Consider the following 16,198-nt stretch of genomic DNA (forward strand, 5'->3'; position numbering starts at 1 on the left):
AGATGCTTTCGCTCATATCATGGCACCAAATGGAGAGGAACTGAATCTAGGTTTGAAGGAAGAAAGCAACTCACGCTGGGGAGCATCTCTCAAGAGCTCCTTCTGCACGAAGAGTAGAGACAGCAGCCCGTCAATCACGCTCTTCTGGGGAGGGGTATTGTCTTTGAAGCAGACAGTAGAAACCAGGTCCACAAAGAAACTGTTGCACATCTGCCGGAACTGGGCATGTTTCCCAATGGCCACCCTGAGGAAACGGCAGTAAACCCAGTTAGAAGGCTCAGAGAGCGTGTTCCCGAATCCCTGCATGCAGAATGACTTGAGATTCAGACAACATCTCATTTTACACCATCAGATTCAAGTGTCCACTGCCTTTGATCGGCTGGTCTTTGCAACTGCAGACAGCATCTACACATATCTCCTCCAAGAACAGCTCCACCGTTGAACCAGCCCAAGCAGGTCACAGAACCCCTCGGTTGGGAGGAAAGATGGGAAAACCACCACTGGCGGAGCAGGACCACGGTCTGAAGCGCACAGAGCTATAGCTCTCTTCCCTACCCCCAGAGGCTGGGCAGAGCGGGTGTGTGGCTTTGTGGTAGAGGGCTGGCTTGCCAAGCACGCACAGGCCTGGGCTCCACGCCGCACCCGCCACCCACGCGCAACGGAGGACGGAGAAGCTGGTCTCTCTCAAGGGCTTCATTTCATATTGTCTGAATTTTGCTGTCTCAAAATCTTGCTGGACATGTGATATCTTGGAGAGAGAGGAATACTGAGGCACCCAATGTCTAAGAAGTGCCCAAGTGAGAGCCTCACTTTAGACAGCTCTCCAAAGCCAGGCTTTTACCAGACAGAAGAAAAATCGAAGTTCTGAATATTATTTGAAAAAAAGGATGGAGAAAAGAGGAAGACTTTTAAAGAGATTGAGTGTTTTACCTGTGCTCTCGGGAAACTGTCACAGAGAACTTGTCAGGCAGGTCGGTTAAACAGTAGGGGCAAATCATCTGCCCGGGGACGAGCCAGCTCTTGATGCAAGGCAGGCAGTACACATGGTCACAGGGCAGACACACAGGGTCCTGAGCATCTCCCAGGCAGATGGGGCACGGCTGCACTCCAAACCTGGAATCCAAGCAGGCGATGGGCCCAGGCAGGGCCCCCCAGGGGCAGTGCTCCCTCCTCCCTGGAGCCCAGACCCCTCACCTGGCCAGGCTCTTGCTGGCTTGCTCCTTGCACTCGCAGAGAGTGGTCATCACAGCCATAAAAGGCCTCTGGGTCTTGAGGTTGGAGTTCTCTTGAAGACACTGGAGAAGAAAGTCCTGGTGAGAGGTGGCACCCAGCGAGGGGGAGCAGAGGTCCCCCCAGTCAGCTGTGCCCTGGGGCAGCCTAAGGCCTCAGGGTTCTTCGCATGTCCCAGGCTGCCAACTCTTTGTGGCCTGCTGCTTTTTAAAAACGAGGACTAAATCACCAGGTCTCTTCTCCGCTCCTCCTTTCGGGTCTACCCCCTTCCCTCATCTGGTGTTTTCAAACATTAAATAATAACGTCATGGCCTTGCAGACACACCATTAAGCTTTAAGAGACCTGGGCATTTTTTGAGTATTTATGTAGGCCTTGATTGGTTGATTGGGTGATTGATTTAGAGACGGGGTCTGGCTGTGTTTTCCAAGCTGCTCTCAAACTCCTGGCCTCAAGCGGGGACTACAGCTGTGCACCGCCACCCCTGTCTAGAGCATGTTTTAAAGGAACATCACATGGAGACCCAGTGTGGCTGCAAGGCCGCCCTTCTGGTCAAGTCCCCTCCACTCCCAGGTAACCACCCGCCTAAGCTTTTCCTCTGAGGGCACATGCACCTGTGTCATCACCCTGCCCCTGTCCTGCATGTTCTCCTTTAGACCCAGAGGCCTGGGAGGCCCCACTGCAGGCTTGCTTCTGCGACTTCCTGGTCGGCTGCTCAGCTGCAGCTGACGGGTGTTAACTACTGTATGGCCGCCCCCACGACTCTTCCAGAATCCTGTCATGGGCATTCAGTGTGTGCTGGGGCTTCTGACTCTGAACCGTGTGTGCTACACTAACAGTCTAGGGCACATGGGCTTCAGTAAACACAGGAAGTTGGGCTGGGGAGCACTTTCCTGGCATGCACGAGGCCCTGGGTTCCACCCTAGCACCACGAAATAAATCAAAGTGTCTCTAGGACACAGTTAGAAATGCACATCTCCAGCAGTGCAGGGCAGTGGATCTCATGATTCAATGGCTGTTTCTGAGAGTATGTGCTCAGGCAGGATGTTAGTATAGACGTTCCTACAGGAAGTTTCCACTGGGCATTCTTAAAGGGCAGTTCCTATTTCGACTTTGCATAGGGTATTTTTTAAAATCATAAATCATGTCAAATATTCTGTCTAGCTTTTGAAGTTATCATTTAGAGGTAACTTTTTAGCTTATATCACTGATGACATTTATAGATTTTTTTGAGCCATCCTTGAATTCCCAGGATTGATCATACTTGAAAATGATGTGTTTAATATCCTGATAAACTTGATTTGTTAAGTAACAACCCAACTCAGCAGCAGGCAAAGGACTTAGACATTTCTTCAAAGACACATAAATACCAGAGACGTGCACGACAGTGGTCCTCTTCCTGCTTTGGATATAGCCCTTGCTGCTCTAAAGCAGGCTTATTTTTCTCTCCTCCCTCATCTTAGGGAAAACAGGATTCTTTTGAATGGCTCTTTAGAAACCCTCTGGTCCCCTATCACTCCAGTCAGAATATAAGTAATAAAAAATGTGGGTGAGGACTGGGGTTGTGGCTTAGCGGTAGAGCGCTCGTCTCACATGTGTGAAGCACTGGGTTCCATCCTCAGCACCACATAAAAATAAATAAATTAAATAAGGGAATCATGTCCATCTACAACTAACAAAATAATATTAAGAAAAAATGTGGGGCTGGGGTTGTGGCTCAGCGGTAGAGCGTTTGCCTAGCACGGGCAAGGCCCTGGGTTCGATCCCCAACACCACATAAAAATAAATAAATAAAGATATTGTGTCCAACTACAATTAAAGATATTAAAAAAAAAGAAAAGAAAAGAAAAAATGTGGGTGAGGATGTGGGGAAAAAGGCACTCTCAGACGTTGCTGGTGGGACTGCACATTGGTGCAACCGCTCTAGAAAGCAGAAAACTTGGAATGGAATCACCATTTTACCCAGTTATCCCATGCCTCAGCATATACCCAAAGGACTTAAAATCAGCATACTACAGTGACACAGCCATATCAATGTTTATAACAGCTCAATTCACAATAGCTAAACTATGGAACCAATGTAACTGCTCTTCAGAAGATGAATGGATTAAGAAAATGGGTAGATATACATTATGGAATATTACTCAGCCATAAAGAATGAAATTATGGCATTTGCCAGTAAATGGATGGAAATGGAGCCTATCATGCTAAGTGAAATAAATCAATCCCCCAAACCAAAGGCTGAATGTTTTCTCTGATATGCTGATGCTGACTCACAATAGGTGGGCAGGGTGGGGGTCGGGTAGTGGAGGCTCACCAGATGAGATAGAATAGGGGGAAGGGAGGGGAATAGGAATAGGAAAGACAGGGGCTGGGGATGTGGCTCAAGCGGTAGCGCGCTCGCCTGGCATGCGTGCGGCCCGGGTTCGATCCTCAGCACCACATACAAACCAAGATGTTGTGTCCGCCGAGAACTAAAATAAATAAATATTAAAAAAAAAAAAATGCAAAAAAAAAAAAAAGAATAAGAAAGACAGTAGAATGAATCGGACATCACTTTCCTACGTTCACATGTGAGTACACGGCCAGCGTAACTCCACATCGTGTTCAACCATATATGTCTGATAGGTCAGAATGCACTCTACTGTGACGTACAACTAAAAAGAATGACAGCAACAAAACAATAGGGGGAGCCCTCTGTTCCCCCTGATCTGGGGAGTCACAGCTTCTGGGACACAAGTCCCTGTGTTTCTCCTTTGCTATTTATTGCAAAGCAATAAAATGTCTTTTTCCTGTTTCAAAAAACGCAAAAACAAAAACAAAAACCTCTCAAGTTCCATGGTCCATTAGCACACTCTGTGAAAGGTCTCCTGTGCTTTCCAGCTAGACAAGGGACTTAGCTCAGGGCGATGAAACATGAGCTGGAGTGTGCGTGGGTCCTGGGTGCAGCTCAGGGGCACGTGTGACGCCCCGGGTCCCAGCCGGACGGCCACAGGCTCTGCAGCAGGAACCAGCCTTCGAAGACCAGCGGCTGGAAGGTGGTTGTTGAGGAGGACAGAGGGGCAGGCAAGAAGCAGTGTGGGCACCTGACCCTGGGAGTGAGCAAGCCCTGGCCTGCACAGACCATCCTGCACAGGGCCTCGGACATTCTGGAAAAGTCGGGGTGCGCTGGCACTTGGCACCTGTGCCAATCTCCTCTTAGAGCATTGGCCTGCATTCAAAGGCCGCACACCTGTCTGCAGTGGCCTTGCACAGACACCCTGACAGAGGGCACTAAGGAGGCCCATGGCTTCTACCCACAGGGGGTACTCATGAGACAGTCACAGGACCAAAGTCATGTTGTGCTGGGTGGCCGTTGTTGCTAGACAGCCTGGCCACAGAGATGGTGGCTTTCTCAGAGAAAGCCACTGGTTGTACCGTCATAGCTTTATCTGGTACTGGAAGCAGAGGCTCAGTGGTCGTCTGTTCCCATAGTCCCACTGATTGCTCCAAGGTCATCCTGGAGGTCGGTGGAGCCCACCCCTTTAGCCCTTGCAAAGCATCCACAAGCAAGTTCCACAAGCAAGTTCCAGACAAAATGCATGCATTCCCTATGCTGCTAGGTGAGAGCCCAGCACTGACCTGCATCCCACCAAGAGATGTGCCCAGTGCTCACCTTGTCCAGTGAGAAGACGTACTTGGTCACCAGCTGACATAGCTCAGGAATCTGGCTCTCAGTCCCCAGGAGCACGTGCTCCACAAAGAGTGCAATGGGGAAAACCCGATTCCACTGGGTCCTGTACAAGAGGGTGTCACACACTCAGCTCTGACAGAGGACTCTGAGACAGGAGGAGGAGACGAGAGGAGAGGGCAGGCTCCAGGCAGCGCGGGAAGGTGAGCTGACAGGAGGGGTTACCTCCAGCCCTGCCCTCAGCAGTGCTCCTGGCCAGCAGGACTTGGGGTCTCCCTCTGCTACCTCAGCACACACTGCCACTGGGCACAGGGAGTCCCTCTTGACACTCACCGTCCAGCACAGGTTGTGACGCCCTCAACCCCGAAGGCCTGCCCCTCTGCTTGCCCTGCCCGCCGTGTCCTTCCACCGGCTCCCTGCCACCACTGTAGTTCTCAAGGTGCAGCTTAGCAACCTGCCAGCCTTTTTGGGCCCCGGGGCACCACGGCCCATGTGCACGTGGCTCTCCTGTCTCCAGCACCCGTCGACAGGCTTCGTCAAGGCACCGTGAGTGCCCAGAGCCCCCTGTGTCAGAAGCATGTGCCCGCCCTGCTGCTAAGTGCGTCTCGACCTGGAGCCCACGGGTGAGCGCAGGCCCAGCGGGCCAGGGACAGGCGGGCCCCAGGTCTCACCTGAGCTCCGCAGCGACAGCTCTGGCCACGCTCCCGCTGCCTTGCAAGTACCCATCGGAGCACACGAGATCCAGCGGCATGGACAGCTTCCTCACCAGCTGCAGCCAGGCCTGGGCACTCGGCTTCAGGGTGTCTCCCGTCAGCATTTCAGCACAGGCCACGGCGGCCAACACATCCAGTGTCTGGGAAGAGGAGGACAGCGCTCGTGTGACCCTGCGGGACCCCCGCCCTCCACCCACCCTCTTCTTTGCCTGTGGCTCCCATGCCCCTGAAGGGTCTCCCTTGCTCCTGGGGATGGGCCAGGGCCTGGGCCTCCCACAGGGCCGTCCTACCATCTCACTGCCAACGATGTCGTGCTTCTGTGCCGCTTCAGTGAGGCTCTGCAGAACCTGCGGGTGGGTGGTCACGATTCTGGAGAAGTTGTGCAGCCGCGTCCTGAAATGCTGATAGGCCAGGTGCACCCATGGCAAGCAGAGCCCGTCCTCCGGCCTCCCTGAGGCTGCTCGCAGCTCACAGACGCAGGACCACAGGGCCATCTGCAGAAACTGGGGTTTCGAAGGGTTTTAGTATGCATTTTTCAATTATAAAGAGATGTTTTCCTGCGGGAAATCAGAACTATTCAAAAAACCACGGAAAAGAAAGAATTACAAACCAGACTTCACATCTCCCGACTGCTTTTCAGTAGAGCCTCTGGCCACTTTCCTAGCTACGCCTTAGAATCATCCACAGATCAGGATCTGAGGATTTTTCCACTCAAGATTAGACTATGAGAATTACTCTATCACTTACTTGCGGAACACATCATTTTCAATGGTTGCGAAACAACCATTTTAAAATGGCCATACTTTAGTGTGTCCCTCCTTTGTTTACTTGGACACTTAAATCATTTCTAATTCTTCATGATCAGAAACAAAGCTGGAAGAGCCTTTCTGGGACACCTGCCCAGGCTCTGCTGGCTCTAGCAGGATGGCCTGCAGCTGGGGACGAGGCGCTGTGACCACCTGCCACATAATCGCTGCTCAGCACCTGCCCGGGAGGCCTCGCAGTTCCACCATTCCTTTTGAAAACTTGGTTTTGCCAAATGGGCAGGTACAAGTGGCATCTGAAGACTGTTTATGTTCTCTTGACTTTGGTGGGTGGGGGCTGAGCAGGTGAGCAAAGCTTTCCAGACCCCCACACGATTACACTCTGTGTAGCTGACTTGTAGCTTCTACCTGTTTTAAAAAATCAGGATATATTCTGCTGATTCCCAAGAAAACCCTGCTGACCTTCCATGGCGCTGGCTGCAGTATGTTCTCCCACACCCGCCACCTCCTTTCACCGTTCTGAGTGTGGCTACCAGGCAGCCGGGTGGATTTTCTCCAGAAACAGAAAAGTATCAATCGTTCCACTGAATTTCACTTATTATACTCATCTTAGGAGGTCAGTTACATTAATTTTGTCAAGAGAAACTCAACAATTTAAGGAGATGCTCCAGGAAAACTGGAGAGCTTCTCAAGGTGCTAGAATGTCCCATTCCAGGAGGTGTTGGGGGGTGGCGAGGACTGGCCTGTGGTCTGAGCAGCTCAGAGGATATTCTCAGCCTGGCACCAGCCCTTGGAAGCCGAGTTCCTGTTTGTCCCTAGTCCATTTGTGCAATTTCTACACTTGACCTTGAATGGACACCTACCTCCAGCTCCTCTTGGTTGGACACTCTCATGGTCAAGAGAAGGAAGTCCCTTGAGTAGCACTGAACCAGCTCTTGCTGCTGATCTTCAGGGAGTTGGGCAAGAAACATGCCCAGGGGATTCTGCTGGAAAATTTCCACTACCTTCTCTGACTGTCCTGCAGGGAAGAAGCCAGAGTGGCTTGAGAGAAGCAAAGCCACAAGCTGAGAGAAGCTCGCTGCCCAGGAAGGACCCACAGGCTAGTACAGCCCCCCGGGGCAGCGTGGAGACAAGGTCCTGTTGGCTGCTTTACAGGAATAGAGAATGGAGATGTCCAGACGAGGGGACACGGAAAGGAAGGACACGCCACCCCAATAGGAAAGCTCGTCTGAGGTAGCCTGAGTTTTGTGCTACACGTCTGTCGGGTGCAATGGGCCCCAGGAGTCCTGGGTTCCCAGGGCATCAGGACCGAGTGGGCTGCTCTTCAGGGCTGGGGTCAGAGCCTGCACCACCCGAGAGGTTTGCCTCCAGCAGGTGGGGAGTCTGCACACTCTGGGGACCAGCAGGACCAGGCCGGGCGCTGCCCCGAGTAAAGAAACACCCTCTCAGCAGGAGACAGACTGCTTCCAGGGGACAGCGGGAGAATATGGAACCGGAAAAGCAAGTTCACTTCGAGTGTACTGACTGGTTCTCCAAGTAAAGGTTGAAAAGATGACTTCACACGTGAAGCATGACTTCTCAAAAAAGTCATTTCCAAAAAAAGCACTGGCATTGGCTTTTCTGGAATGACTATTGCCAACCCTCACCCCCAGAATGTGACAGCAGAGCACACTGTCTAGCTCATGTGACTCAGGAGGGAAAAAAGAGGACACGCCCCTTTTGTTGCCAGCAACTGTTGAGAAAGCTTAAAGGGGAAGTTTCCCGGGTCTGAGCCTCAGGACAGGACAGTGAACTCGCAGCAGGTAGGAAGCTGCGGCAGCTGCTGGAACAAGCTCCAGTTCACCAGACTGCCAGCCAGAGAGCCACCACATCACCTAAAGGCTCCTTCACAGTGGGACTTAAAGGCTTCAGCAGAAATTCCAAAATGAAAAAAAAAAAAAAAAATATGAACTTTAGCCTATTCCGCACGCAAAGTATGAAAACTAAAAGTCCTGGAATTTACCAGGTGCTAGCCACTGTCAGCCCGATGATGGCCAGGCAGCCTCTCTTGGGAACAGGCTGCTTTACAGGGCTGAATCAGGCCCAACTTGAGCAGGGCTCACCTTTTGTATCCGTGATATACTGGGCCTTGACCCAGAGCTCGTCCAGATAGTCCCTGATTCTCCAGCTGAAGGGGACACTGTTGCAAGCACCCTCAGGAAGGCTCATATGGTTCTGCACCACAATGGAGGACATCTCACTCTTGGATCTGCAGTGGGGTGAGGTGAACAAGAATTGGTTCCTGAGACGGTGCTCTGAATACCAGAGGACGTGTGACACAGTCCTCAAAAGGTGCTGTGGGGGGGCTAGTGTTGTGGCTCAGCGGTAGAGTGCTCGCCTGGAGCACGCAGGGCCCTGGTTTCAATCCTCAGCACCACATAAAAATAAATAAATAAAATAAGCGTAATGTATCCATCTACAACTAAAAAATAGATATAAAAAAAATATTAAAAATAAATACCGTGGGCCAGAGTTGGCTCCATGGTAGACTGCTTGCCTGGCACGTGCAAGGACCTGGGTTCCATTTCCCAGACCACACAAAGCCAGTCAGGGACCCTGCTGTACAGGAATTGGAGACTGCCTCACAACCCGTGTTTACAGACAGAACGGAAGCAGGCCACATGGGCAGGTTTCTGGTGCTGGCACCTGTGCCTCTCCTGCATCTTATTTGGCTACCTTCCAGAACTGGGGTCTTTGCAATCTGAACAGGAATCTGGGGGAGGCTCGACACAGAACTGGGAAGAGCACAGGGGGACACGCTTTCTCAAAGGGGCAGTGTCCCCACTGCACCCGGATTGAACCTGGCTTTCTCGCTCTAACAGGTGCCCAGAGAGAAGGAACATGGAGAGAGGACACAGAACAAAGCTGCCAGGATGCCTGGCCTCTGAGCTGGGTCCGACAATGTTCCGCTTACCCAAGTACTGGGGGCAGCTGAGGTGCTGCGTGGATTGTCACTCACCTTGTGTTATTCGGCACAAGCGGAATATTCAGGAACTTAGTGTCACGGAAAATAAACATCCACATGTCCTGGACCCAGACTGGGGAGTGTGCTCTGATCAGAAGCTCAAGGTTGCCATCTCTGTCGATGAAAGAGATCATGCTGGCCAGCAGAGGGGTGACCATGCCTTGGACTCGCTTCCAAAGGGTGTGCCTGCAGCAGGGGCAGACAGAGGACAGGGGACACTGGCTTAGCACAACAGCCAGTTCTGTGATCTTGATGTCTCCTTAAGTATAACAGACTCACAAATACAATTTTCTTAACTTTAGAAGCAACACAAGAATGGAACTTAATTCTACATCTAGTAACAGTAACTAGTATTTTGAAAAAGTAGAATAAATATTTGCTGCTTTTTTAATTCTTTTTAAATATTTTTTACTTGTCCATGGACCTTCATTTTATTCATTTATATGTGGTGCTGAAAATCAAGCCCAGTGCCTCACACATGCTAGGCAAGGGCTCTACCACTGAGCCTCAGCCTGAGCCCCATGCTGCTTTTTTATATAGTGATTTTTTCAGAACAAGCCATCGAGGTTCTATAAACAAATCAAATAATCACCAAATTCACTAAAAATAATAAATATTGCAAGAAGAAAAATCAGCTGTAGATAAAATATAATAAAGATGAAGGGACCAAAGTAAATTTGATCTAGATAACGTTAAACAAGAAAACGTGGTCATCTAGAATTCAGCCTTTGTTGTTGGTGTTTCTGTAACTAACCCTGAGTACTTTAGAGTGACTGTGGTTAATTGGTTGAATTAACTACATTTCACTTTCATATTAAATTGTGCTTTTACGTAACAACAAAACTTCCACAATTTCTTGTGGTAAAGGACAAGAATCACAAATTGTGTTTCAAAAAAAAAAAAAAAAAATGAGGGCTTTTGTATGAAGAGAACACTTCTGAATATACAATATCCAGTATTCTAGGAGGATTTAAAAACATCTACTGAGAGAACAAATATCCTATTATACAAGAACATCACTTAAGACCCCCAAAATAGAACATGCACAGAGGATGGTAGGGTGAGGTGAAAGGGGCCCTGGGCTGGGCACAGCTGAGCATCCTGGGAAGTGCTCGAGAGTAATGCAGTCCCCTCAGAGGGCCTCCAACAGACCGAACTCAAACAACTTGAGAATCAAAAAGAATATCGAAAGCAACAGGCCACATAACATGGTGAACTAAAAACCAGGACTTGTGATGTAGAGGACCCCAAGGAGCCAGCTATCTAGCCCCGAGGGTACGTGACATTAAGTCCCAGATACACAGTGCTGGTGAAGTGTCATGACGTCTCATGGCCCTGCCAGCCCCAGGTCCAGCTGTTCCTGGACATTGCAGGTGACCACAGGGAGGAAGCCTGTCCTGAGTGCTGTGGAGTCCATGGGGCAATGAAAACGGAGGCCAGCAAGGGCCAGAGCAACAGCGGCAAAGGGGCGACGGGAACAGGGCTTGGACGTGTGCTAGGAAATGGAGACCGTCCATCGGGGAGGCGTTAGATGTTCAGTGTCGGTCTCACAAACCCCTCTAGGAGGTGTAGCGGGAAGGGAGTCAGGAGCACAGGAGAGAAAACCCAACAGAGGCTCCGCAGAGGGGAAGCCCGCACCCCAGGCCCTGGCTGCCCACACTCTGCCTGCTCCTACACTCCCACTGCGGCCATCCGGGGAGAGGGCCTGGAGCCAGGGAGTCCGGGGAGAAGGGCAGACCTGGGGGACCATGGAGGACCTCAGTGGCCTGAGATATCTCTGCCAACAGGTGGGCTCAAGCACCATCTGAGATCCCATGCATGCTCCTGTCCCCACAGCACAGGGTCTTCAAAGGTCATCTCAAGACTGAAGACAAAGGTCCACAGCCAATAAATGACACTCCAGGGTCCTAATTTTGTTCTTCTGTTACTTCAAGAAGTAGGCTGGGAAGATAATTTCTGCTACTTCCGTGCACACCACCATCTCAATTTTAATAACTAAAGGCAAACTGGCTGCGGTCTATGGCATGCTGGCAAACATCCTGTGAACATTTTTTTGTTTGTTTGTTTTCTATTATGAAAAATATTAAGCAAACAAAAGCAGAAAAAGGAGGCCAACAACCCCCATGACCACCATCCATGAGCACAACCAGGTGACCAACAATCCCCCATGACCACCATCCAGGGGACCAATAACCCTCAAGACTACCATCCAGGTTTGCTTTGGGCTCTTGAAGCAGAAATAAAGCTCTGCATGCTCAGAGGTAGAGAAACACCTGCTGCGCTCCCTCAGCTGGGAGGGCGGAGGTCCCCACGCCCCGGCCACCCTCCGCACCTGAAGGTGCCGGCCTCCTGGAGCGCGTCCTGGTTCGCAGCCTCTCGCCCCACCCACTCCTTCAGAGTGCGGAGCTGACTCTCTTCTTGCTTCTTCAGAAGGACAGAGAGGCGCTCCTTGGATATCCGCAAGAACGCGGCTGTGAAAAGGCAGAAGGGACAGAATCTGTTGCACACAGGGGCACCAAGGTGCAGGCTCTATGGTGCTGCTTGTCTGGCTTCCCCAAAGAGGGAAGCCTCGGGCGCTCTGGGCAGGCCAACTCTAGAGCAGAAGTCCAGAGACGGCCTCGGATCCCCACTATGCCAGCTGCCACGCCAGCTGCCGCCCACTGCTCAGGAAGGGCCTGCTGGAGCAGGGTGAGAAGCAGGGACCCGACTCGTACCACTGCACCTGCCGACTCCGCTCAAGAGGCTGAGGAGGACGGTGACTCTCCTCACGTTGCGCGGGCAGCTCTCCTGGTCCCGGAGCATGCCCACGGCACTTTGCACACAGCTCCGCAGCAGTCGGGTGGTGTCCAGGACCTGTGCCTGCCAGGGAGACAGCACGTCGTCTGCTGCTGCCATGGCCAGGGAGGGTGAAAGCCAAGCTACCCGAGAGGATGGCCTCATGTGAGTCTCCAAGGCGAGGCCGACCTACCGACCTCCCTGGGCTGGGACCCGTGTGCTGCCTGACCCCCTGAGGACCACTGGCAAGGTGGTGGCAGACATCAGGGATTTCGTCAGAGGTTGAGGGAAGGGGCAGAGCTACCTAGGGGGCTTCATAAAGAAGGGAATGGCAGATCTTGTCCTGGTAAGTCCTGACAAGTGAAGAGAGAAGTCAGGGGTCAGCCTGACCCTAGAACAGCTGCACGGGCTCCCGCAGAACTCACATCACTGTCCCTCAGATCCGCAGCCTCACACCCCATCTCCTCAGGACCTTCCCTTTCCAACTCCTCTTCTGTCACCTCCCCTGACTTGCTGGTTTCTGCCTCCATCACCTCCTCCTGGTTGCCTTTCGCTGCAAGTGAAGGAAACACGATCAAGTTACCACTTGGAGAAGGAAGGGGTGGGTGGTACCACATCTGTGCTTCGGCTGCATCTCGCCAGCATTTCCCCTGTCCCAAGCTTCCATGGCGGCCCCAGATCCTCCAGATCAGCACAAAATCCACTGGTCAGCTGGCCCACAGCCTGGGCTGAGAGCTGGCACATGACCCACAGCACACCAGCTGGTACCCTGGGTGCGCTCGATGGCCCTCTGTGGCCCTGGCGATCTGGACTGTGAGCCGGGCACATCCTGAGTTCCTGCAGAGGACAGGTGCTGAGACCAGAGATGACTCAGGCATGGCAGCACCGACTCCGGCACCACAGAAGGCTGTTGGGCTCAGCTCCTTCCACCTGCCTTCCCCCACCTCCCAGACTGCCACCTACAACTCACGCTCAGGGCTGCCTCCTGGCATGAACAGCTGGCTGATGGTGAAACTCTGCAGCTTGGTCACATCAGAGGCCATGACTGTGGACCTCCGGAGGTCATCGATGTGCACAGACCTCCACAGTCCTGTGAGGAACAAGGCCATGAAGTCTTCTCAAGTCTTTGCCGCTTTCTTCTTACCAGTTATAAGCAGGGACACACCTCTGTCCAGATTTCTAATCACACTACTTAGCCAGAGGGACAATTAGTACCTCAGAGTCTATGCTCCTGAACCACCAGACCACTACATCCACACCAGCATGCTCATCATCAACATGAGATTGAGCCTGATTAAATGGTGTGCAAAGGCTGCATGGATCCAGTTTGTGGTTCTTTTTTTTGGGTACCAGGGATTAAACTCAGGGTCACTCGGCCACTGAGCCACATCCCCAGCCCTATTTTGTATTTTATTTAGAGACAGGGTCTCACTGATTCGATTAGCACCTTGCTTTTATAAAGGCTGGTTTGGGACTCGCGATCCTCCTGCCTCAGCCTCCTGTGCCACCTCACCCGGCTCAGTTTGTGGTTCTTTATGTGCATCTCACTGTACTTACTGTATCATACTTAGAAAGGGCTACAAGGTGCTGACGGGTTGGCTCTCCACCTATGAAATCATAAGACTTATTTCTCTCTTTCCAGAATAACAATTGTCCTATATAATCCAGCTGGTGACCATTCCACAGAAAAAGAGATGGGCTGATTTGAAGATAGTGTTTCCCCAGAGCAGGCGCAAGAGCAGAGCAGGAGCATGGGCCAGGCCATGCTGACACAGCAGCAGATCCCAGGGCGAGGGCTGCGGCGGGGGGCCCAGAGACAGCAGGGGTTGGTATCTGACCTGAATGTGGGCAGCCTGGGACCAGAGAAGCAGCTCAGACCTACGTAAAGACAGTCACTCGTATTTTGGCCCTACCTCCATGGAATCCCACGTAGGATGCTCCGCTGCCCATGCGGGACAGTTTTGTGATGAAATAGATGAAGACACGGCCCTGAGTTCCTTGCATTTTGTTGACTTCATTGATGGCAGAATACCTGTCAAGAGAACAAAATTAAAACAAAGCAAGCAACTAAACAAAAGCCCAGTCGTGATGTGGCTGCTGAATGTCCCAGGAGCTGTTGGGGGTTTGGCCACATTCCACACCGCCAGGGGCCACCACATCTCTGTGACAGGAGGAGGGTGGCTTCCTACTGGCAGGCTCACTTCCTCCCTCTCATTGCTGACCAGAACCCCCACGCAGCACTCCTCAGGGGCCACACGTGCCAGAGCAGGGGGCTTGCCAGTCTTGCCATTTCGAGAGAGTACCCTGTGGTCCTGTGTCCTTGCAACGCCCCTGTCGGATCAGGCTGGACCTTAACTTGTGCTAGGGTCTCAGTGCTTTAAAAAGGCAGAAGTCACTCTTAAGTGACATAAGGTGACAGAACACAGCTGATTCTGAAAGCATCACATTTCCTCTATGGACACTATAAAAATGTACATAAATATTAATTTATTTACGTAGTCTTACTGCCCTTAAACTTGTAGTAAGTTATTTTCTTTATATGCAGTGCTGGAGATCTGACCCAGGGCCTCAGGCATGCTAGGCAAGTGCTCTACCACCAAGCTGCACCCCACACTGTCCTTTAATTCAAATTGTGCAATTCAAAACCAAAATGACCCAAACATGACTGCAAACACAGGCTTTAACGCATTCTTCCACCCACCACGAACATTCCATTATTGACGGGTCTTGCATTTCACGCCTTTGGGCCATTCCTGGCCTTTCCCTTCATCCTTTCCTCTCTAGTGTCTCTAGCCCATGTCAGGGGCTGGGAGGGAGAGTCTTTCTTGTCTCCACACCATTTTTCAGGGAGGAAATTCTCTAAGAGGTCCTGGGTAGCTTTTGGCTTACAATGATTTTCTGAGAAAAATCCCAAGAACATACTTAGCTGACGCAACCAGCTGAGCACTGTGAGCGCCGTCGTCAAAATCCATCTGGACGATGAGGATTTTACATCTGGCCGTCTTCACTAAGCTGCTTCTGAAAGAAAAAGGGATCACCCAAGTGAGTCCTCTGTCCTAAAACACGGGAGCCACAGATCAAGGGCTGAGGCAGGAGGGCCGCAAGTTCCAGGCCAGCCTCAGCAACTCAGCAAGATAGTGTCTCAAAATCTAAAATAATAATAATGAAGGGCTAGGGACGCAGCTCAGAGGTAGACTGGCTGGGTTCAATCTCTAGCACTACAGGTGAAACAAAACAAAAACATGGATCACAGTACTCCACAAAGTGAAGGGAAATTCAGGCCATGCAGAACCCAGCATCTGGGTGGGGTCCCCCTCCACAAGGTGAGGACGCAATCCACTGGCGAAGGAGAGGCCTAGGCAATGCTCAGGAGACAGGTGGACATGACTGTAGACAAGGCCACTTACAGCTGGGGCCAGAGGGTCATACCAGGGGACCGAGCAATGACCCTCTCAGAGTTCCTGACAAGTGGTTACCACGCCCTGGCACACAACACCGTGAACCCAGGACATAGGCCAAGGGTGATGGGCAGGCAGGGCATCTCACCGGACTTCCTTGAGGAACGAGTACTCAGTGTCAAACTGCTGCAGTGACAGGATCACGGGCTTCGGGGCCAAGCCCTTCACGTCCGCCCCTAGGGCCTCGCAGTCATGGCTCGTCAGCAGTCTGGAGAAGGTGGTGACCTGCAATGTGGGCACACAAGCCATCAGCTGAATTCAAGCAAGGGCACAGAGCACTGGGTCCGAACCCGGGGTCAGTGGGCATTCGAACAGAAAGAAGCCCGACCCAGAGCAGCTTTTACATGCAAGGATGGCTGAGGCGAGGATCTCCAGGATCAGCAGAGAGAAGACTTGCCCTGCCCCAAAGATGCCTCGGTCTCCTTCTAAGATGCCAACGTCTCTCTTTCTGCTTTGGTCCCCAGCTAAAAGCCTCCTGATCCTTTAGGGCTCAGCTGAAAACTAGAGTTAGCCTCCACCAGCTCTTCCTCCCTCGGCACTTTGCAGTTCTCTGCCATGGACCACGCTCCACAGTGCAAACCCAGCT

The 16,198-nt window shown here is 51.8% G+C and overlaps 1 protein-coding gene across 1 annotated transcript in view; it reads right to left on the bottom strand.

Annotated features, from left to right (window-relative positions):
• The window catches only part of Rnf213 (ring finger protein 213), an 89,783-nt gene that overhangs the window by 22,681 nt on the left and 50,904 nt on the right, over positions 1–16,198 (bottom strand). Inside the window, exons 28-43 of the mRNA XM_048796615.1 lie at positions 15,701–15,837; positions 15,077–15,172; positions 14,068–14,186; positions 13,125–13,244; positions 12,580–12,707; positions 12,094–12,238; positions 11,712–11,850; positions 9,374–9,565; positions 8,478–8,623; positions 7,239–7,393; positions 5,902–6,114; positions 5,570–5,751; positions 4,884–5,004; positions 1,195–1,295; positions 931–1,113; positions 75–244 (exon numbers count right to left, since the gene is read on the bottom strand). Coding sequence (XP_048652572.1) covers positions 75–244; positions 931–1,113; positions 1,195–1,295; positions 4,884–5,004; positions 5,570–5,751; positions 5,902–6,114; positions 7,239–7,393; positions 8,478–8,623; positions 9,374–9,565; positions 11,712–11,850; positions 12,094–12,238; positions 12,580–12,707; positions 13,125–13,244; positions 14,068–14,186; positions 15,077–15,172; positions 15,701–15,837 — 2,347 coding nt within the window. The remainder of the gene's footprint in view (positions 1–74; positions 245–930; positions 1,114–1,194; positions 1,296–4,883; positions 5,005–5,569; positions 5,752–5,901; positions 6,115–7,238; positions 7,394–8,477; positions 8,624–9,373; positions 9,566–11,711; positions 11,851–12,093; positions 12,239–12,579; positions 12,708–13,124; positions 13,245–14,067; positions 14,187–15,076; positions 15,173–15,700; positions 15,838–16,198) is intronic.

The sequence above is a fragment of the Marmota marmota genome, unplaced genomic scaffold (assembly GCF_001458135.2).
Source record: "Marmota marmota marmota unplaced genomic scaffold, marMar, whole genome shotgun sequence".
NCBI classification, from domain to species: domain Eukaryota; kingdom Metazoa; phylum Chordata; class Mammalia; order Rodentia; family Sciuridae; genus Marmota; species Marmota marmota.